Source organism: Condylura cristata, unplaced genomic scaffold, assembly GCF_000260355.1.
Source record: "Condylura cristata isolate star-nosed mole 26May11 unplaced genomic scaffold, ConCri1.0 scaffold00014, whole genome shotgun sequence".
In the NCBI taxonomy this organism is placed as follows: domain Eukaryota; kingdom Metazoa; phylum Chordata; class Mammalia; order Eulipotyphla; family Talpidae; genus Condylura; species Condylura cristata.
The window spans coordinates 35003272-35027430 of NW_004567115.1; the positions used below are offsets into that span (position 1 = coordinate 35003272).

General features: G+C 34.7%; 2 protein-coding genes across 2 annotated transcripts in view; one reads left to right on the top strand and one right to left on the bottom strand.

The window, feature by feature from the left end:
• Positions 1-4685, top strand: part of ZDHHC2 (zinc finger, DHHC-type containing 2) — a 29284-nt gene extending 24599 nt beyond the window's left edge. Inside the window, exon 12 of the mRNA XM_004682342.2 lies at positions 2348-4685. The gene's annotated coding sequence lies outside the window, so the exon portion shown is untranslated. The remainder of the gene's footprint in view (positions 1-2347) is intronic.
• Positions 4686-10127: 5442 nt separating this feature from the next.
• On the bottom strand, positions 10128-24149 carry CNOT7 (CCR4-NOT transcription complex, subunit 7). Its single transcript, XM_004682343.2, has 7 exons — positions 23953-24149; positions 22364-22573; positions 19452-19645; positions 16590-16751; positions 14171-14315; positions 11902-12012; positions 10128-10418 (listed from the first exon to the last, which is right to left on the bottom strand). The coding sequence occupies exons 2-7, from the start codon at positions 22478-22480 to the stop codon at positions 10290-10292; spliced, it is 858 nt and encodes a 285-aa protein (XP_004682400.1). The 5' UTR covers positions 22481-22573; positions 23953-24149; the 3' UTR covers positions 10128-10289.
• Between the last annotated feature and the right edge of the window lie 10 nt (positions 24150-24159).

The following is a 24159-nucleotide window of genomic DNA, read 5'->3' on the forward strand; positions in this document are numbered from 1 at the left end:
ATAATCTGCTGAAGGGAGCAGCAGGTGAGACTTGCTAGGAATTGAATTTGTGCTGCAGTGGCTGTGGGCAGGTTCATAGTGCTGCACTTTAACTCGTTGGATCAACAGGGAGGGCCCTATTTTTTTTTATATTTTTAACACTGTCTTAATTTTTCTGGGCAAATAGTTTATATGAACACTCTTGTGTGAACTTGTCTCAGATGACCCTTGATATTGCATTAATGAATCCAGAGAGCTCTGTACACAGATCTAGCTTCAACATTAGTTCACTTAGGTTTACTTGATAAGTAACAGAAATATGCTGCAAAAAATTCACTTTTGTAGTAATGCATTAAATGGCAGGAATTGATCCTAAAGTACTGAACGTAAATGGCATCAGTGGTCACCTCTCTATCCAGTAGCACACTCTCATAAATTCATGTACCCGAGAGTTATAACTCCATCTTGTTAATGCAAGTCTTGTCATCTCTACTAATAGTCACATCTGCTTGTATCATTCTTAAAGTAATAAGTGTTCCAAATATCTTCTTTATTATTTTTTTAAAGATTTATTTATTTATGCATACAGATTTGGGTACAGGACAGAGGTGCAGTGGTGGTGAGAGGATTCACCAGAGACAGAGTGAGGAGCAGAGCAGGTAGATTCACTGAAATACACTGCTGAGGGGAGCAGTGGGCGAGACAGAAGAGGTCTGCTGTGCCATATGGGTCACCTCCAGGGCCGGGATTGAACTCATGTTGAAGTGACTGTGTCTAGCTCCTGTTGCTGCACTTTAACCCATTGTGCCACAGGGGAGGGCCCCCAAATATTTTCTGTATATCTGTTATTTAAACATATAGTCCAAATTAGTTTCTTTAAAACATTATTTATAAACCTGCATTCAGTAACCAGCTACAATAAAGAGCCCCTTTAGAACAAAGCCATAAACCTCTAAACAAAATAATTATATCAATTTTTAAAAATAAATATAGTATGGAGTTGAGCAGTAGTGCTTACAAAACTGTAATCCGGAATTCTAAATCAAAGAGAAGCAAGAAAAAGACTAACATCTACAAATCATTTGTATCAAACAAAGTACATCAGTGGGTATCTAGTTTTATATTTGTCTTGCAGTTTGGATGAGTAATTGTGTGATAATAATATGCAGATATGGCAGTTACCCAGATGACTGATGTTTTGGTTTGCACACCAAGTGTAATAGATCAGAGTAATTATGGTTGGGATAATGACAACTTAATCTTCTTAGTTTGGGTAAATAGTAGAGACACAGTTACATTTCTTAAATGATTCTGAAGATGGAACTATGAAAACACAAATATGAATCACTTGCCACTATCACACAGAAAATATTTACGGAACGTGTTTCTCTGAATCACAGAAAATTTCACGTTTTTTCACTATTTTGAATCAATAGCTGTAATAGTTTGTAAGGTTCTACGTATTAAATGGTTTACAAATTTGCATAGTAATAGCATGTGTAACTCATGTAGATGCTCCAGTATTTTTATAGAGGGTAAATGTTGCATTTTTTTCACCATTATTTTCAAAACTCTGTAGAGCAGCACACACATTAGCTTCGAAATAAACAGTCTCTGCTGTTTTTGAACTATGTTAGTAGATGATCTGTGGTCTTTTGGTAACTATTTCTTGGTTCAGACTGGATATAATGTGCCTGAGCTGCCAGCAATGCCGAATCTAGCCTGCTCAACCTTCCCTCTTCCAGAGTGCAAGTAAAAAGTGCTGTGCTAGATCTAGGCACTTGAGTTTTCAGCTTTACCTGAATTCCAACTCAGTGTTTGAAACAGTTGTCAAACTAGCAGCGGAAGGCTTTGCTACTTTGGGCCACACCAGTAGTGTTGGCACACCTAGGACCTTAAAGGAAATGCAGAATTTTAGACCTTAACTTAGTCTAGCTAAAAGAATCTTCATTTTGCATTTTCACAAGATCATCCTGTCCTTATATGCATACTGAAGTGTGAGAAGCACTGATGTAGAGCTCTATATATGTATTTTTAAGGTAATAACTTTAAAGGTTTTTTTCTGAAAAAGATTTATTTATCTATGCATATAGAACTGGGGTATTGGCCAGGGGTGCAGGGGCAGTAAAAGGACTTACCAGAGACTGAGTGGGGAGCAGAACAGGCAGACTGATGAAGTACACTGCTGAGGGGAGCAGATGTCATCTGTGCCATGTGGGTCACCTCCCCAGCTGGGGATCAAACTCGTACTGAAGCAGCTGTCGTCAGCTTTGCAGTGCTGTGCTTCAACTGTTGTGCCACCAGGGAGGGCCCTAATTATGGTTTTGTAATAGTCATTCAAGTTTCATGTTTTTTGTTTCATTTCAAGGTATCTGTGCTGTGGAAGGATGGAAGAGACTTCCCTCAGGAGGACATCACTGGCCATTTGTTCCCATTTCCTTTTGACTGGATAAGAATATAAATTGATCAATTCTTTCCAAGCCATTGCTTAAAATATTAACATTTTTAAATGCAGTATACAAACTGTTTCAACTATACAAAATCCTGTCAAACATTAAAAGTAATTATGGTTTTATGAATTAAGGATGAAGATATCTTGTCATTAAAAACTAGGAATAAATTTGTGGACTAGGTTTTCACCCAAATATTTGGGTAGTACACTTATCAGATAAAAAGCCCATTAATTATCTGATTTTCACGTTGGAAAATTGAGACTATTCAGATATTGACAATTAGAAGATGTCACATCATTATGATAAGCTTTATTTGTAAAATTTATTATTGTAGGAAAGGTATCAGATAAGGCTTATTGTTTATTCCCTCTGATGTGACTTCAACTTCAGACTCAGTGAACTGAAGTGACCTAATTTATTACAGTGTTCAAGTGGCTACACTTGAAGGTCACCGTCTTTTATTTCCCAGATTTTAATTTAATTCTAGCCTTCATTCTCTGCTAGAAAAAAAGTATGATTTTTGAAGTTTGAACTCACTGATAAGCAACAGGCTGGAAAATTTGTTAGCACTAATACATTTCTATTACATTAGATCATTTTTATCTCTCCTAATCTTAAATTGGTAAAAATATTAACAACAATTCTAAATATTGTTTTATGATATTCTTTTGCCAGTTGACTTTTTAAAAAATTTCTCTTTAGATTCTTTCTCCTATTCTGAAAATAGCAAAAATATTTCATTTCTACTAAAAATTCTTTGTGGGACAATAGATTAATCCTCCATTAACATTTTTTTTGGTATCCTTCATCAGAAATATGACAGTTAAACTATGTGTCCTCAAATACCTACTAAGAGTAAATCATGCAAACCATTAAACAAAAATCATGTTTGGAAATTTAGTTCAATGTGAACTAAATGGTACGCTGCCTGGAAATTGAGTTTCAGATAAACTAAAATGGTGTTTGTTGATGCCAAAATATCTGGCTTCAGTAAATATACTAAGAAGCTCTTGTGCCTTGTATGCACTATTTTAAAAAGTTTTATTTTTTAGTTTGACTGTTTTATAAATGTTAGCAGTTAGAATAAACTGCAATTTTTGTTACTGATTTTGAGATTTTAAGGAAATTACCTTTTAAAACTACAACGTTTAGGAACTGGTATTTAATCAAAGAGAAATGGTATTAAACTTTTTGAAATCTAAGACAAAAATTCAACATAAACTAGTTAGCGGATAAAGGAATGATACTTGAAGTGAAAGATCCTTGCAATTACTTATACTATGAAGGTTTTTATATGAGTTAATCAAAGAACCAATATTAGCTTTGTCCATTTTATAGATTGAGTACACATCTTTGAACAGTGAGTCTTTCAGATTTTTTTTAAAGCTAAACATTTCGATCTGACAATCTGTTTCAAGAACTCTCAGATAATACATTTTTACATTTTTTTTTCTTTCTTAAAACACTTTTTGGTCATTTTTCATTACCTGAAGTGCCAGGTTGGAACTTATAGCTACTGCTAGAAGTCTTAAAGGCAAAAGCATCATGTGATATATTGAGTTATATGCAGCAATTTTTTTTTTCAAAGCACAGCATTGTAGCTGTTTTTGCAGACTGGGTTCTGTCAAGTATTCCCTTTTAAACTAGAAGCTAGGAGACAAAAGGGGTTGGGTTTTATTCTTTAGCTTGTTAGAGTACTGTTAATTTTTCCCCTTTAAGGTGTTTCATGTGATTAAGATACGTAAGTCAATACACATTAGAACCATATTTGAAAAGCTTTTTGAAAAATAAATTCTTTCCCACTGAGTTGCAGTGATTCCCTTTTGTCTTCATGCAGTGAATAATGTAATGTTTTTTTATTTTTAATTTGTTCTGAACTTGTTTTTAGAGATGAAATTTCATTAGATAAGCAGTATCTTTGTGGGTAAAGCATCAGAGACCTACATTTTGTGTATATTTATAAAATATTTTTAAAAACAATTTACTTTAAAAAACCTTATTGAATTCAAACTTGAAGACTACTATACTTCAGCTGTCCTGACTAGTGCATTAAACTAGTAATATTCATTTAAGAAATTTTCATTTAAAAATATTGTACAAATGCTTCATATACGTTAGTTAACTATTTCCCATGTGCAAAGAATTTTCTTTTTCAAAGATGAAGAAAAATTGCATCTCAATACAGTGAGACACTCCAGGAAGTGGTTACTCGCTAACACCCTATTACACCAAAATAAAGTCTGGTTTATCCCATTTATTAGCTGTTTTATGAAATTGCCTTTGCTCTATCCAGCTTGCTTTAAAGAGGTATTTTTCCTAATAGTCTGCCAGAGAGTACAGGCTAAATTCTTATCTACAACCTGGTTCTAAGAGTCTTTTAAGAAAAGGTGGATGAGGTAATAGGGTAATTACACAGTAGTTAAATATTTTTGAGTGCTACTAGAAAGACTATAAAACTGAATATACTATACCCAGCAGAAATCTGTTGGAAAATGTTGCTTGACCAAAGAACTCGCTTCTCTAGGGAAATAATACAACATATTTATTAACCAAGTTTATAAAATATTAAGCAGTAAACATGACTGCGCTACGGACCAGTTTTCCCTATCTTGAAATACATAAGCTCGCTGCACTGATTCTGAAGTTAAACTATATACTTTGGTATACACTTATTATTTTATCCAGTACTTATAATGGCTGTGGTATTTGTATGAATAAAAACACCCCACAACCCATATACAAACCACATTAAAGGTCAGTGCAAACCCATGTACACTGTAAGCCATGATGTGGTATCTTCTAGAACCACCATTCCACTCACCTTCACAGCTGGCAAATTGACTTAACTGCAAAAATTCTTGTCCAAAGTGACATCTCAACAACAGGTTTTCACAAATAATCTTGTCTGTAAGATCCTTCTTTAGAGAACTGCTTGAATACTACTTGGCTTAATTCCAAATTTAGCCTGCACTCCTTTAACATACTTAGCCAGTTTAGAACAAATTTCCTTTCACAAGCAGACCATGCTATAGACTAAAGTATGTGTTTCTCTTTACACAGATATCACTAACATTTTTTAACTTTGTATTGGTGAAAATTCAGATTGCAAATTCTTTGCAATTTTCTTGTCACTATTAAGTATTAAATACATACCAACACTAGAGAAGTCTTGATTTCAAAATTGTTTCCTCACTTGATTTTAGAATCTTTTGACATAGCAAAATCTTTTATAATGGTGCCAAAAAAAAACCAAACCCAACTCTACACACACACTCATGCACGGGCACACACAACATTCAAATCCAAACTGTATTTTCCTTTTTGCACGATGGATTCATTCTTTTACTGTGGTGACCTGACTTGCTCAGAGTGGTCATCTGGCATTAATCCAAATAGCTTGTTTTAAAGGAATGACCTGTGGCTCAAAAACTATTAAGTATTTCCCAGCAGTGTGTTCAGTATAAGTCTCTGAAATAACCATGATTTTTATATGCTCAAACGAGAGTAAAGAACTTAGTCCAAATATCTAGCTCAACCTCTTAACACATTTGTTCTTACACCAATAAGTTCATATAAGATAACCTGGATGATGCCAGGAAGAGATAACGTGAAGTTACTTGCAGTCCTTACTGTAGGAAAATAATAGCAAAAACTGGTAACAGTGCCCAAAGACAGATCCGTGATGTTCAAAGCCAGTATTCAGTTAGCATTACTTTAATTTTCAATTGGGTAATAAGTGGGGGGGGGGGAGTCAGGAGTAATCAATTTGAGCTGGTTTCTGAGTAACAAACCAAAGGGGTGGGAGTGGGGGGTCCTTTGACAAGTGCTTTTTAGCTCTATTTTTATAGAGCTCATTACTATGAAAGGACAGTAGTAGTATATGACTTATGAAAACAATCTATGATTAATATTGCATCTTCAAGGGAAGGATTAACAACATAAGGAGCTCAAATCTGACATGTATTAATACTCAGTAGCTTTTTTGGAGGATAAAGGTGATTAATTAAATTCAAAGAAAAAACATAATGCCCTACAATTGAACTGTTAGTGCTGAATTAAGAACTGATATCACAGAAAACTTTAGTTGTTTTTAATCCAATTATAAAAGCAAGACTATTAAGTTTCATGTCTTTTGTGTAGTCTCTTAAAACCTAACATTAAAAGCATCTTATATGACCCAATTATTCATGAGTTGAATATAAAAAAAATTAACACTTTGGTGTAACAAGCAAACATAAAAGTTCTTTAAACAAGGACTGCTATAAAAACTCAAGCAAAATCTGTTTATGTACATATAGCTGACGTATAAATTTTTGTTTACTCTTTCTACATGGTCTTTGTAGTGACATAAGACGCCATCATCAATGAAGAAAGTTAGTCCTTGTTTAGAAAACAAGAGGCATATCTGAGACAAGTGAAATAGGTTCTTGCCTTATATTTTCACAAGCTTTTAAATTTTATCAACTAAAACTTTTTCTGCTTTGTGAATTTAAACCATTGTCAGTAGTAACACATTTAGGTGGATTCCACTACACACTGTACCGACCTGGTGGCTTCTTCCCTTTGAAAATATTCTCCCTGTAGTTGTTTCACACAGATGGTTAATGGAAACAAATTGCTCAATCACTGCCAGCTCAGCATTGATTTCTTTAAATAAACAAAAACAACAGTTGGCGATACTAATAGCATTTGATTCACAGAACCAAAAAGCCACTCAAAATCATTTCTTAATTAAACTGTTGATGTTCTTCCTATGCCCTCATTCAGTTGTTCTTATCAAAAAATGATAGGCTTAACTTCATTCTCTGGACACATTCCTTTGGGCTGTTACATTAAAAAATACTAACCCACCATAGTACATTAAAAAATGGTTTTTTGGACCTCCCTGGTGGCACAGCCGGTTAAAGCACTGCACTAAGAAGATGAAACCACTTCCGCATGAGTTCGATTCCTGCCTGCCCCGGAGGTGACCACATGGTGTGGCAGACCTCTCCTGACCCACCGGCTGCTCCCCTCAGCAGTGTACTTCGTCTATCTGTCTGTTCTGCTCCCCACTCTGTCTCTGGTGAAGTCTTTCACCACCCCTGAGTCTCTGGCCTGTACCCCAGTTCTGTACGCACAAATAAATAAATCTTTAAAAAAAAAAAATGGTTTTGGTTGGCTAACAAACAGGCCACTCATAACCATATTCTGGTTACCGCCTCACTTTCAATTTTCAGTTTTGTAGTTACACTGTAATGAAATAATATTCTGATTTCCAAATTCTGAACATTATTTTCCATAAATTGGAAATATTATGTTTAGTCTTTGTCAACATATATTTATCACTTTTAAGCACAACTGTCATTGGATGATAAACCATTACTTTACCATATAGTTAAGTGTCACAATGACAATCCATTGCTACTATGCACCTTAAAGCACATCAGAGTATACTTTTGTTTTGACATAATGGCTATGATCTGGTAACAGAAAAAAAAATCCACATTTGTGGTAGACAGGACACACTAAGTACCATTAACCTGAATCTGCATGACTGGTGATGCAGCACACGAGCAAGGTGAGATAAAAGTGACACCGGCGATTTCTACAGCAGCTACTCGACTTGATCACGGGAGTACAAAGTAGTCAGACAATACATGAGTGAGTGGGACTGCATTCCAGTAAAACTTTATTTATGAACACTGAAATTTTAATTTCATATAATTTTCACATCAGGAAATATTGTTTCTCCCCCCAGCCATTTTAAAACTGTAAAAACCATTCTCATCTCATTGGCCATAAAAAGACAGCAGGCTGATTTTAGCCTATAGGCCGTAGTTTGCTGATTCTTGCTCTAGCAGATTTAACCGTATGTGGTGAGTCAAGAATTAATGGCTCAGGAACACTAAAAAATTATCAGCCTAGTATCTTAGATCAGAAAGCTAAATTTAGTAAAAGTCAGACTGTTGCTTTTATAGAAGTTATAAAATATTAAAGACACAACAAATATTAATACAAGGTATGAAATTCAGCAACTATGCAACTATTGAAAAGGCAAAATTTCTATATTTTAAAGTAGGTAAAGATTAAAATAAAAAGAAACCTCTAGGTATCTGCTAGATGTATCAAAGAACCACAGTAAGTTATACCAAATGCATTTACTTTCTAAGTCAGGATAAGTGATTCTGAAAAGGATAGAAAAAAATTCTTACTATCTAATTGAGGTATTCATAAAGAATAGGCCAACACTGTAAAAATGCAAAAGGCTCAAATGATTTTTCAATTAAAAGACTAATAATTATAAGTTAATGAAGTCAGTTTTTCAGTTGTACAAAATAAGAAACATACCCCAAATAACTATTTCTAAAACAAATTACCAGTCATCAACATATATATGAAAACATTTCTGAAGCCTTTATTTACAAACGCTTTAAAAACAAATAATACCCTCTGTTTTGCAAATAATATTTTGTTTAAAAAGGACCACCCAATTACAGCATTATGATATCATGAATAAATGTACAAGAGAAACAAACCAATGTGGCTAACATTTGGGGATTTTCTAGTATTACTGATTGAAGTGTAGATAACACACATCATAACTTGCAGTCCATCATTTCAGGGTAGTTAATGATCACCAAATAGTCTTCCTACACATGCTGTGGTCTGGTCACTTATTCTGCATGGCTAAATATTTCACAGTCTCTTTTGTCAATATATATAAAATAGATTGCAAAGATATACACAAAAAAATAAACAAGCATTACACTCCTCAGGTAACTATTAGGTTTATGTGTATGTGTGGCTAACATATACATATATATTGCTTATATATCTATATATTTTTTGTATTTTGTTGTTTTGCACCAAATTGCTCCATCATTTAGTAACAACTATGAAACAATTTTTTGCCTTTAAATTTGGTACAAAATATACTTAAAGACTTGCTATCTTTGGACTTTAATGAAATTGATTTGTGGAATCAACAAATCAAGAGCATTGTTAAGTATGGCTATAAAATAAAAAAAATTAAAATAAGGATAAACAGTGATGGAATAAAAGATGCAGATCAAGGGAAGTGTGCTGTCATAAAATAAATGCAGCTTCAATATCGTGGATACCAGTTTTCTGGCAGGTACTACACATCCAATCACAAGGGGTTCTCCTGAAGGGTGTAAAACTGGTTCGAAAAACTTTTCAGTCAGAGCAGCCTACACACGCCAACAGAAACTGACAGACACTATATGTGCTTGGAAGATTACTACGTATAGAAACAGCAGTCACTAAGTTCCTCAGTAGTTTTTGTCTTTTTGTAGTCTTGCTGAATCAACCGTCTGCACGATGCATGGTGCTATATTCTATGGGTCAAAAATAAGTAAATACTGTATTAACTTGGTAGATGGTGATTTTTTTCCAGCTAAGAGCAAGAAAATCCAAACTTTCTAATAAAACAGAGGATATGAGTCAGAATCACTCTCTAAAGTGCAAAATTGATGGTCCACAATCTCAAATAGCTAAAACTCCTCGTAGAATGGAAGGGAGACATGAAATAGGAAATAAATTACAGTCAGTGCTAGTTAATTTAGGAAAGGGGACAAACCAAGTTCAGGTAGGTAAAGTTTATCAAAATATCAGTACGGCATTAACTTTTCCCACTCTCTGTCACACACACGCCTGTTAACAAGTATATTAAGGCCAAATTTAACCTGAATGTTTTTCTATTTATTAAAGAGCTGAGATGGGAATGATCATACTAAGTAAAATGGGCTATGAAAAAAAAAAGTATTGTCTATTGTTCAAGGGATTCAACCGGAGATAAAACCTATATACAAGCATGTGTGCATCTCAAAATAAAAATAAAAGGACTATTTCATGTCATGACTGCTTGTTGGCTTCCTCTTCATATGCATTCCCTGTGCCATTCTGTACATAGGATGAACCAGAACCAAGGCCATACAAATGACCACAATATTTGGCATCATCAATATGATCTTCAAAGAACATCTAAAAAGGAATTTGGGGGGGGAAAAAGAAGATAATTTTAACCAAAAGGAACCACTGGTCATTTATATGTAATTACTGACTGTTCATTCACTATAATGACAGCCCTTTTCTATGGTGTCCCTTTACGGTCACACACTTAAATTCAATGAATAACACTGATTCTCAGGAAGTATAGAGCTCCAAAGAAAAAAGATCACAGAAAATGGATAAATGTACATCTTTCCTACTATCATTCATGAGAACTTGTAGTTATGGAAATATGGCAAAAATTTCATTCCATTAATTTATTAAACAATGAATGCAAATAGCCAATGATGGTGGTTGCGGTGGGCAAAGTTTAGGCATATATATAGCCTTGTGTCTATGTACACCGTTGAATTGGCAACAACACTCAGAACCTAAATATGTTCTGGACAGCAAAACATTCATACTCAGTCACAATCACTGGAGAAGCCAAGAAAATAAAGATAACAAATTAATAGCACAGAAGCCACCATTGTTTGAACTATAGTGGAATTTTTTTAAATGAAGGGCTGAAAACCCACAGGTTTTAATTTTCTAATGTAGCACTGGGAAGAGGTTCAAAACAAAATATCTATGCATGATGAGATAGTCTAACTCATTTCAAAATCAGTACCACTTGGCAAAACAGCTATTTATGCTTTCTATTATTAATTAATTCTATAAAATTTTAAATTCTCAGTCAACTTTTTACTGTGGAAGAGGACAGACTCTTCAAAAAGGGAAATTTTTATAAACAAGGTTCTTTTCTTTGCATTTACCTATAGTATATCACTTAATCCTGTAACCTAAGAGTAGACTTGAGTTCATTAAATTGTAACTAAATTTTCTGCCTCAGAGCAGCTGGTCTTTCCTTCTGTCCCTTATGAAGAGTCTGCTCATTATGATTTTTGATTCAACTACTCAGTTGTAACCTCTTTAGAATTCGAAATTTCTTTGTAAGACTCAATCTACCAAAAAACCTAAGTTCCACCCTGTAAATCCTCAAAATACAAAAGAAGTGCATAAATAAACCGTACTGTTACTGGTGATTTCATGCCTAAGAGCTGACCATGTCAAACAAACTTCACATAGCTTTCTTCACTTGGTAGAAGCAGTACTGATGTAGTCAATAGGAAGAAGTCTGGGGTTCTCCACTAATAATTATTTTGGGTAAGTTACTAGGCTCTGGCCTCAGTTTTCTCATCCAAGAAATAAAATGTTGTTGGACCTTAAGATTTCTAAAGGAGTATGATCATTTGAGTTTTTAGTTTATGAAGATTCTATTTTTTCATTTCCCTTTCAACTAGATTTCACAATGACTTTTTTTTTACTATTTTCACTTAAATGTAGTGAATATGATTTGTATAGTACTTCTAATTATTTCTTTACCTAAAAAGTACTTATTCTCAAAAACTGTTGTCATAAGATATTAAATGTTCTCAACCTAACAACCGAGAAAAAGGCAGTGATGTCTTCATACTTCTCTCATTTTGAAAAAGGCCATTCCTGTGAGCAAGGAATCAGATCCTGCCTGATGCTGTGGTCCTATCCGTTCCAGCTCTAACTGTTCAGCAACTTCCTGTAAACCACCCTAGAAGAAACAAAAATTGCCTGTCAAGAGAAAAACAGTGCAATGCCTGAAGTCATAAATTACATACCTTATGACACTGACCAAAATAAAAACAACCTTTAGTATACAAAATGGACCTAATGAAATTGGGAATAAACAGAGAATGTGAATTACTACTCCATGATATTCAATTTAAAAGAAGTTTTTAACAGAAATCCTAACTGGGATCTTAGCTCGGAAAATTCAACTCATCATATATACATACTTTACAGCACATGTATGACAAATAAATTTTTTAGATATGGGGGAAGCAGATCATAACAAAGTAACAGGTATACAGGGTATTATTCATCAAAGTCAGCTGATAGAGTGATTATGAAAAAACTGCCAGCAGTAACTGTCAAGTTTCCCTGAGCTCTGGCCAATCCACAGCTAAATAAGTTTAGGAAAAAAAAAAAAACCTACTATGAATAACAAATTAAATCATAAATTCACTAAGTGCTTAACTATGCTTCCATTGGTTTAAAAAAAAAGAATGTTTTTAAGAGTACAACTTCTTAGAGGGTCTGCTAAAAAGCTACGTCAATATTGTTAGGGTTAAAAAAGAAGTTAAGAATGAATTATTAAGATAAAAAAGAAACAAGGAAGGAAAGGAAAGAGGAGAAATGGAGGCAAAGGGAAGGTGGGCATGAGGGGAGAAAAAGAAAGCTAAAATAAACATTAGACCAAGAACAAAAACAAAAATTAAGAAATTTCCCTCTGAATTGTTAAGGCCTTAGCCCAAACTAGCCCTTCCCTATATCACAGCTGGAAACAGCACAACAGTTGCTTCTATGCTAAAAATGGAGTGAGGATTAGTTTCCTTTCCAGCAGCTTAAGAGCAATGAACAGGATTATTCAATTTGGTTGAGTCTAGGTCAAAACTACCTTTTGTCATTAACCTAAATTTCAACATAAAAGCTAATCAAGAAATACATGATATACTTGAAACTTTTCCAATAATATAAGTAACAATTCTTTGGTTCTCTGTGCCCCAAACTGTCATTGTATAGACATGCCTAATTTTTAAAAGCATTTCCAAAATCAGAAGTAAACATTTAGTCCTTAGATTCTTAGCAGGGAGCCAAGTGAGTCTATTGTAAGGATATCTGACTTGTTCACCAGAGTAACAGCTAGAAATCTCCATAAATTGCCCAGGATCTTGCTGCTCTAAAGTGCAACAAGTAAGAAGCAATCATTCTTTAAAATTACCTTGTTATATGCTGCCTCATACAATGAGGCCCAAAGACTGCTTCTTTTATAATGTCAAAAACTGTTTAATTCCTATTTCTTTCTGCTTAAAAGTAAAGCACTTAAGGTGTGTACCACCTCCTAAAAGTTTACTTGCATTTCTAAATTTGCCCAACTTTGATGTACTGTCAATGTCTATGAAGAAACCAGTTTACCTATATATTTTATTTGCAGTTTAAAATCCAAACATACACTGCAAAAATAAAATCACTGTGTGCCACCATAGGTAAATTCATTCTCAAACTGATGAAGCATTTTTCCTTAGTAAAGAAACTTTCCTTTTGAAAGAATTAATTTCAGACATTAGCAGAATCAGAATGTAAACTACTCTTTAGACAAGACCTAGACACTATTAATAAACTGACATCATAACCTGCCCCCTCACCCTCCATATCCAAAACCTTTCTAGCTTAGTAGTTTTAGGAATATGATCCCATGACTAGAAAAAATAATCTCTAGGCAAAATATACTGAAAGGGGAGTTCTTTTGCCACATGGCGGCATGGTGCTAGCCAATTTAGATTTGATCTTGTTCTGACAGATGATGTGTGTTTGAAGAGCGAGAAACTTTCACTATTGTGATAATAGCCTCACTAGGGCTCACATTTCTATGCTGGTTTATGATTGTTGATCTGGCAAGTAATGACAAAAATCAAATCCCTTGTTTGAGTTTTACTGAAAATTTAATTCAGTCAAAATATATTAACACTTTGAAAAGGGTTTTCCAATTACTATTCATTCAAGGGGAATGAATAACGTGATGCTCAGAAAAAAATTATTGCATTTAATAGAAAACTTAAAAAACAAGGTTTAAATCAAATCCCAACCTAGGATCATCTATGTCAGTCAGTAAGTCTGAACAGTGTACTGATAACAGATAAGCTACTTACTTTGAGATTTTTGCAGCTCTTCATGAGGTACTTCACATCATAAATGACAGGAAAAAATAATCGAAGGATCTCAAAGAAGTCAAGTTCTTCTTCAGGCAAGTTAGAGTTGGTCAGGATTTTGATTAAATAGCCAAAGTCATAACCACTGTGGAAAAATTAACATAAGGAGGGCACATAAATCCAAGAGATGAAAATTACGTTTTCTACTATGTATTTTGAGTCACACTGTAGGTATAAAAGGAATCAGCCCAAAAAAAGAGACAGATTCTTGCTCTTTAAAAATACACAGAAGAGAAAAACACATCTATACTCATTATGCATTGATAGTAGAAATTACCATCCCTTTACAGTGCTAAGGTCTTGTTACTTTATCATGCAGAAATACCATTATGTGGATAATACCACCCAAGTCTGTAGTACTAAACAGTTTTGCTGATCCTTCATAGAGAACACTTTAAATAAATATGGAAACAGAAAACAAAGATAAATGGAAACTTGGCTAAAAAAGTCCAATGGAAGAAAGAGTATTAGTAAAAATGTCATCTACCTTGAAATTCAAAGAATAACTCCCTGATCATATTTTCACTTTCCTTAGGTGATTTTATTAATAAGTATGTACTTTCTTCTCTCAAAATTCTGTGCTTATCTCATTATGGCTCCTTAAGAAGTAATATAGGAATGTTGCATATTATGAAAGTGAAGAGAGTAATAAAGGCTGAGAAATACTACTGTCGGAAGTATAAAATATAAACTCCTATACTCTCAAATCAAGACCTCCAATCCCCATTATTTGACTTTTCCACAGCTGTCTCTCTTCCTACATTCATGTGCGCAATTATACACACTCCTCCTTGCTGAAAGCCTTACGAGATCCCTTCTCTAAAGAGCCCAGTTTCCAGAGATACCTTATACTATGAAACAAATACTGTTTTCTCCTGTAGTTTATAAGTAATTTATAAGAAATTGATAAATTTATAAGTAGGGCAGGAATTTCATTTTTTAGAAATCTTAAAAAAATCCTCTCTGCAGATAGAGGAACTCAAAAGGAAAAAAGAAAGCTTGCCATTGGAGATCATTAAGGACTATCTAAATTTCTGGCGGTTGGCAAGGAAGTAGCTTTGCTGCCTACAAAACATATAAATCAATACAGCACTAGAAAAAATAAGTTTATAATTTAGTTTAAGATTTATAAATTGATTTATAAATTGGAGAGACTGGTCTTTGACAGAAAGACCAATCCTTTGTTATCCTTCGTTATTCTGATGACCAGGAAAAGAAAAAAGAACTCAAAATAGAGTTTCTCAAATTAACAGAGCCTTAAGCTTTAAGTCTTGCTCCTGAGATACAGGCTCAAATGGAGAGGACAGGCAAGAATTCGTATGGTCAGTATTTTCAAATAAAAAATTACTGTTTAGTACTACATCAAAGTTTACAGTATGAACAGTCTTTTACTATAATCATTCTACAGGTCAAAGCGAGAAATTCTAAAGCATGAAGACACCTTTTTTAAATGCGTGAATTGGACGAAGTATAAAAACATTAGCACTTGCATAAAATACAGTGCTTTCACAAACAAAAGGCCAAACAAAATCTTCCAGAGGCTACTTTTAGTTCCTGGCCTGCCGGTTTAATTGTACTGAAACAAGAACACTTTCTATCCTGGAAGTCTACTTTTACCAAATGGAAGTAACTTCCCATCTAGAAATTTTCTTCAACAATCAACTTTTGTTAAACAAAGAGTTTAAAATGACCAGTTATTGAGACTTTACTTTTCCTCAAGCATTTTACTGGCCACTATAACAATTCTACAGTGTATTTCTTCTAAGTGATGTCTTCCCACTTATAAATTTACAAAAAACTACTTATAAACATCAAAATCCATTTGCCCCACCCCCACCAATCCATATAAGTCTTTCTTTTTCTCCTTAGCACTCACCACTAACAAACCCACTATAAAGTTCCCCATTTATTAAAACTGCTCACTGCTACTAGAATGCAAATACTATGAGAACAAGGGTTTTGTTAATTTTAATACTAAGAATTGCATTACAAAGCTTGATCGAGTTCATATATAAATATTTTAAAATTTACAAAGGGCTTCTATTTATAAGGGGTAAAAATATTATATAAGCATAGGTAACACAGATTCCAAATAGCATTGCTGGATTTAATCCAATGTCTATTTTTCCAGCCTGTTCTCTTTCCACTATGTTAAGACTGCTCTCAGAGGCTAGGTGGACCCCTTATTATTAAATTAACTCTAAAGCAGGCAAACATAAGCTTGCTAAGGAGACATTATATGGCGGCCATTCACTGCATAACCAGACCTGAAATTTATGATACACAGACCCAAGTGTACTGTGAAGTGTGAAGCAGTTCGATGTTAACACAAATGTCATTTTCAATGCAGTCATTTTACCTATGAAATGATAACCATTTGACTCCTTCACAAAGGACAACTCCTGAAGTCATAAGAAGTTCTGCAAAGTACTGAGTTTCAATTCCTTCCTCCTCATGTTTTTTAAACTGGATACCAGATGTTGTTAGCAGCTCTATGGAATCTTGGGCATACATGTCCTCCCTGGCAGGAGACAAAAAAAAGAAAACTTTCAAAAGTGTCATACTTCAAACAAACTTATTCTCCCATCACATTTACAATGCAAGCGAGAGTAGATTTGGGTCCAATTGTTCCAATGCTTCCCCTCAGCAGTATATTTAAGTAGATCTGCCTGTTCTGCTACGCACTCTGTCTCTGATGAGTCCACCCTCACCCCAGTTCTTCTCAGAAAAAAAAAAATACTATGTGACACCCTATAACTCTATCAAAAATTTATCTTCTTTCACTTTCCTCACTGCATTAACCATTCTAGCCTCTTTGTTCCTTCCTCTATTATTCTTTTTCTCACCTTTATATTTCTCATACACATTATTCCTGGATTATCCATCAACTCCCCTTCTAACTATGCCCTGATGTCTCCCCCTCGCCCAATTTTCACCTACTCTTAAGCACAGCTGGGAGAAAATAGTAAAGATGTAGTTGTTTATTAAAAATTTAGATGATTAATTATAGTCCAGCCATAGGTCAGCGTGGTTTGTCTCTTATTACTCTTATCTTACTAACTCCTGGGCATTAGATGTTAGTAAGTTTCACACCTCTTCTTCTAAAACACTTTGAACATACATCAATATACAACTGCTTTACAAAGAAACAGCAGGTTATCAGCAGGTTATATCTACCCATCTTATGGTCTTATTCTTTTAGATTCAAGTTTAACTTTCTTCATCAACAAACCTACTCACTACCAATGTCACAGATGGTATTCCACATCATTTCTTGTCAGGTATACACCCACTTTTTGACACCCTGCAAATTCAAATTCTATAACTGACAATAGCTCCTTAATTTTCATATACCTCACATTCTCTCTGAAATATAAAACCATTCATGTTTGATTCTATTATCCCTCTACTTATAATAATACCATCTATTTTCTTCTGATTGCCATTTTCCTTTAATGAAGTAATCAACTCCCTTTCTGTTACCACTGAATCCATGATCACCTGTAATCTCTACTATCCTATTAAAACAATTCTCTCAAATATCAAAAATTACTACAATCATCAAAACAGGTGATTCTAACTCTCAAAAATTCATCTTTCCTCCTCTGACCTGTGGAGTTCTGTTCAAATTTCTTCACAGTCTGTCAATTTCCATTTTCAAAATCAACTCAAAATCATTTTGAAAAGAATCTATATATGCTGGAATCGGTAACTAAAAATTCTAATTCTGGGCCTCTGGCAATAGGGGCATATAGAAGAGCTATAGGACACTAAGTCATAATGACTATGTCCAGTTTTCCTCAACACAGCATTCCTGGTGCCTCCCACATTTATTTTAGGTACTCAATTAATAAAGTCAACTTTCATCTTTCAAAACATCCACCATTCTGCCTCCACAATTAGGTAGTACAATTTTTTATTTTTATTTTTAAAGATTTATTTATTCATTCACACAGAACTGGCATACAGACCAGAGGTGCAGGGGCTGAGAGGATTCACCAGAGACAAAGTGGGGAGAAGAACAAGCAGACTGATGAAGTACACTGCTGAGGTGAGCAGAGGGCAGGCCAGGAGAGGTCTACCACGCCATGGGGTCAGCTTTCCAGCTGGGGATCAAGCTCATGCTGAAGTGTCTGAGGACAGCTTCATAGTGCTGTGCTTTTAACCTGTTGTGCCACCAGGGAGAACCCTAGGTAGTACAGGTTTACCTTCCAACTGACTTTTCTATTTAAGCAGAATTTTCCATTATCTCCTTAAAATCTCCCAAGACATTAACATTAGTATCAATGGTAGCAAAATTTGGTAGTAAACTATAATCACCCTCCCTGTATAAGGAAAAAAATGTCTTTCAGTGATGATAATAATAAAGCAATTGTTCCTAGAACAGGTATGTTCCTCGAAAAGGAAACAGATTTGATCAAAAACTGAGACACTGATAGGTCACCTCCTATTTATGGGAGATTAGAAAAATATCTCAGTTGAAAACAAAACAATGTTCTAATGGAAACATTGGGAAAAAAGTAACATAAGACAAGTAAGATGGTAAATGGTAAATAACTAATTTAAAAAGGTTTATCTTTTGGGAAAAGGATAAAAAGCAACCTTTATTTTAGAGCTAAAGTTATCATCAATTTGAACATATGAGTAAATTTTACCCTTTATAAGGTTCTGAATACTCAACAGGATAAGTAAGACACCATCATATGCCATACAGCTGCCCCACTAACAACACAACCCTTTAAAGTCACCAGTCCTGCTTTTCCTTAGATTATAAACTTAATTTCACATTACTCTACAGAGGCACTACCATTAATTATACCATGGCTTCTTTTACTATTTTTCAAATCAGTTGTTAGATTATAGTATACAAGACTGTCAAACAGAAAAGACAGTGCAATGCTGCAACATACTTAAATGTATTAAACATTTTATTTCCCCAATTTATAGTCCATTTCAAATTTTAAAGGTCATGTTTTCTTTTTATTATGGAATCAAAAATTTTAGGATAAAAATGACTTAAATTCAAATTCTGCAAATGTCAATCTTTTTTTGAAAACCATCATTGCCACTTTTATAAAATCTACAGTAATTTTTAGGTTTTATATATTTCCAAGAAAACTATACCAAATTCAGTGCAAATCTGAGTCATTATACATGAGGAACTCAATTTCTAAAATTAAACTTAAAAATAAAAAATGTTTGGGTTATATTTCTCACTTACGTCAAATTAAACTTAAAATTAAACTGCCAAGTTGAAGTTCCTGGAGGGTATTCTCCTTGCTCATTCATAAATGTCAGTCCTAGCTGAATAATCTTTAACAAGTCTACATTACACCGCAGTAGTTGGTACTGATAGTCAGCATTGCTCCTGAATTCACCAATGGGTCTTGCAACCACACCTGGAAATTCTGTGTCCTGTAAAACAGTTTTAAAATTATTTACTAAATTGTCATAACCACCATGCACAAATTCCTAGGACAATTAGTGACACAGATCAAAGAATCCCATTAAAATGATACTGTATACAAATGAACAACAAATTAAAAAATCCTTTAAATTGGGAAAAATATTTACTTTTTAGAACCCTAAAGCTGTTTTTTCCCCCTTACTTTGAATATACTAATTAACAAATTACTGTGTATACATATATGATAAATGTAACCAAATACTCTTTACAAGGAAGGGGAAGAGGAATCATAAATTCCTCTTCCTCTTCTGTATACACAATTGTGCTGCAATATTCTAATGTTAAAACCAAGTCCCCTAAAGAACTGGTTTAAAAGAATGGAAAATGGATTGCATTTCTCATTACTTCTCTAAGATAAAATTTATTTAAACCTCCAATTTCTACAGCTAGAGCATGTTGTTAAAAATGGCATGCTATCCACTCATTTCTGCACAATTACTTCTCTAATCTTGCTGGTCTTATCATCTGAGAAATAAATGACCACTATAAATTTCTACTGATTAACAAAAAAATTCAACCCTAATTATGGGTAAGTACCTTTATTCACTACATTATACACACATTTTAATATTCAAATTTTAACCAGTCACTTTGACTCCCCCAAGCAAATTTATTTATTTATATTAAAAATTCTGAAATTTTATTAGTTATCAAAGGAAAAGTGGGGAGGAGAAATAGAGGGCAGGAAAAGGAAGGGGACAGGGTATTGACACTTGAGGTTTGTACAAGGTGAGTGCAACACAAGTACTTATGGATTAAAAATGTAATTTCAAAGTTATGTAAATATGTAAATGAAAAATTTAGTGAAAAAACACTTAGAAAATGATTTATCAGTTTAATGTTCAGCATTCAAATGAGGACTAGTTAAGAAGAAAACTAAATACCAAGTCACTAGAAAACAGTAAAGAAATTTCTAAAGGTAGTAAAATTTAACAACTTACCTTATTGGATGTTATGTGCTACGCTATGTGTTGGGAGGAAAAAGGATCATTAAGACACTTAATGGCCAACAAGATTAGAGAAGTAATTGTGCAGAAATGAGTGGATAGCATGACATTTTTAACAATAATCTCTAGCTGTAGAAATTTGGAGGTTGGTGTTTAAATAAATTTTACCTTAACCCACTGCTTCACAGAACTAATAATCTAGACAACACATACTCTAACAGTTGTACAAGATATTGTAGTAAAGAAACAAAATAATTAAGTACACAGTCGAGGCAGACTGAATAACATACACAAAAGCAGAGCTGTTTAAAAGTAGTATTCACAGAATTCAAGTGGCAATAAAATATAAAACTGCAGTTCAACAATGACTCACTGGAAGATCTGAATTTCTGTGTTTGGTAGAAAATTTTTGCACACAATACTAATGATAAGGGACTGCTTACAAAGATCTACAAAGAGCTAAGAAGCTAAGAAGGCTCAGCAAAAACAAACAACCCAGTCAAAAAATGGGCAAAGAGCTAAAGACACTTCTCCAAAGAAGAAATGCAAATGACCATTACACATATGAAAAAATGTTCAACATCACTCCTAATCAAGGAAATGCAAATCAAAACTACAAATGAGATAACATCTCACACCAGTGAGAATGGCACATATTTAAAAACTAGCAACAACAAATACTGGTATATGTATATTTACATAATTGAATATTACTCAACAATCATAAAGGATAAACTCAAGCCATTCACAGCAACATGACGGAATTGGAAGGGATTATGCTCAGTGAAATAAGCCAGAAAGAAAAAGATTGAATGGTCTCACTTTTAGACGAGGAACAAAATATGGGATCCGGAAAAAAAAAAACTATGATAAAGTAAAAGTCAAAATCATTAGGCAACTATAGATCAATGACATTTTGTAGGAGGGAGAAAGATCAGGACAGGTTGGAAAGAGTATAAAGAACTATGATGATGATGATGGTGTATAGGTGAATTGATGGTGGGAATTTCACAGCAAAATCATGTATTTAACAAAATGAAGGATGGTGTAATAAATATATATATATATTTAAAAAAGACTTAGTGGTGTAATAAGAACATTAAAAAAAAAAAAGGCTTAGTGTTACTAGGGAGCTGACTTGGACTTCAGTTTGGCCTTAATGCTCTACTGCTGAATATAAGTCATTTCATACTTCAACATCTGACAAAACTTCTCTGTAATCATGTCTGAACATAGAAAGAAAAAATAAACATTGTCCAAACTATAAAAATGACTTTTTATGGGCTAATATTAGGGACTGTTATTTCTTTATAACCATAGCCTCACTATACTACACTTAACTACTCTTTCATGTAGTTAAAACTCAATAACTGATCACCAAAGAATGCCACCTTTCTGGTGCTATCAAATATGGAACAGAGGCTTGTTTCATTAATCCTCCCTAAAATCACTCGAAACAAGCCCAAGTTCTAAAAGTCTTTTTTAATACTCTCTCTCAAATGTATCATGGTTCCTGATGGCATGCCATTTTCCCTCACTGCAATGAGTAATAAATCCAACTTGTCAAGTTACATATAACTTGAAGACAGTAACAAAACTTTCTTTCATTAATTGAATTAATCACTAAAATTAAAAAAAGAAAAACTACTAGAAGGGCTGAACTCAATACTTTTTAAATCCCTCTTCCCCTTTTAAAAGACAATATAGACACAGGCATACCATAGCAACGTAATTATATTTTCGAATAACTTGACGAATTTTCTTCATCTCTTCATCCAGGTTGCAAGCCCAAACTTCACAAATTCTTTGGCTATGATCTACAGTTGCTGCTGGCATAGTGAGGGCACAAGGAAGTCTAGATGCCAAGCATCAAATGTTATACGTGATCCAAGATTTGTTTCAAAAATATTTTATCCTTTATTTGTGTACCTGTCAAAATAAAAACCAGTTATGTCAGAAATCTGAATTATCGAATAACTATGTTGCTAGAAACCTAAGATACTATTCAAAGTACTTGATTGCTAAGAAAACCCAAGTTTAGAAAGTTATCTAAACTTACAGGTAATCAGAATGGGGAAAAAAGGGGGGAGCCCACAAAACAGGTTCCCTGGCTCTAATAAGTGTTATGTAAAAACAGTGCCCTTTAGGTGTACATACAATTTTTAAAACTTTTAAAAAATAGTCTTTTTTCAGTAAAAGTCAAACGCTACTGATCAACACTTGACAAAATCAGGTATGTACTAGGCCAAAGGTAGTGTTTGCTTTTATTCTTCACTAACAGAACATTTAAAATCTGATTTGAATCGTTAAACCCACTTACACTCATTTAAGCCAGACTGGAGTGGACAATTTTTTTTTTAAAAAAAGCTCTTTCTGAGAAATCAGTACCATAACCACAGAAATTGCTCTATCTCTATAACTGCAGAAGAACATAAGAGTACCTGCATTTCAAATTGTCTTTGGTTTCCTAAACATCGGATCATTTCCCCTAGTTACTAAACATACATACCATGTTTCTGGTCTACAAACACAGATTTCATAAAGTAACAGTACAGACCTGAATTTTGACTCAGGGGCAGGGAAATTCAGAATGGCCTTTTATTTTCACACACATTTGAAAAAATTATCATAACACACATGGAAAAAGAAGGGTTTGTGAACCTTCAACCTTCTAAACTGCAGCCACAAATGTAATCTCGAGCGCTTTAAGAGCAGAAAGCAAAGGAGATTCAGGAGACCCTGCCTGTAATATCCTCCCCAATCCGCTACAAACACACAAAGACTTTGGAAAGACCCTGTAGTTTAACAATGCTTTCTTCCACTCCTTTTTCTACTGCAGTTTCAGAAGCCTAGGAGAGGCATCAGAAACATTCACTTTATTGGAGGAGTATCTCTGCAGTCTCCCAAAGAAACAAGAGAACAGCACAGAGACATTCAAGTCATAGATAAGTCTCTTCCCTAGCATTAAGCCGGTGAGGACACTGATAACCATTTACAGAGGCCAGAATGACCCCCAAAGCAGGAAGAATACAAGGAGCTAAGGCTCTTGGCCACCGCCCTCCACTCTCAATTTCCGTCCAACATAGCAGACCCAGGTACAAAGCCCTCACGTCATCACTACGCGCCCACCCCTGTGACTTACCACGGTCCCAGCTACCTCCCCTCTCTCCACCCGCAGCCTCTTCCCTCCGCCAGCCGCGCTCCAGCTGGCGCCATCGCGCACCCTCTCAAGTTTACCGTTTCCGCCCCCTTCCTACTTCCCCAGCCCGCCCCTCCCCCCGCAGGTCTGCTGCAGACTCAAGATCTACTTGTGTCGCTGAGCTCACGCTCCTCCTCCTCCTCCTCGCCATAGAGACAGCACCCGGCGGCGGTGGTGGTGGCGGTAGCGGCGGCGGCAGCGGGCGCCCCATAGACACCTCTCACCAGTAAAGGGGAGAGGGGAGCCGGAGCTGCGCCGCACCGTGCTGCGCCGTCGCTTTCGCACGTCCAGACGGGGGCGCTAGATGATGACGCGA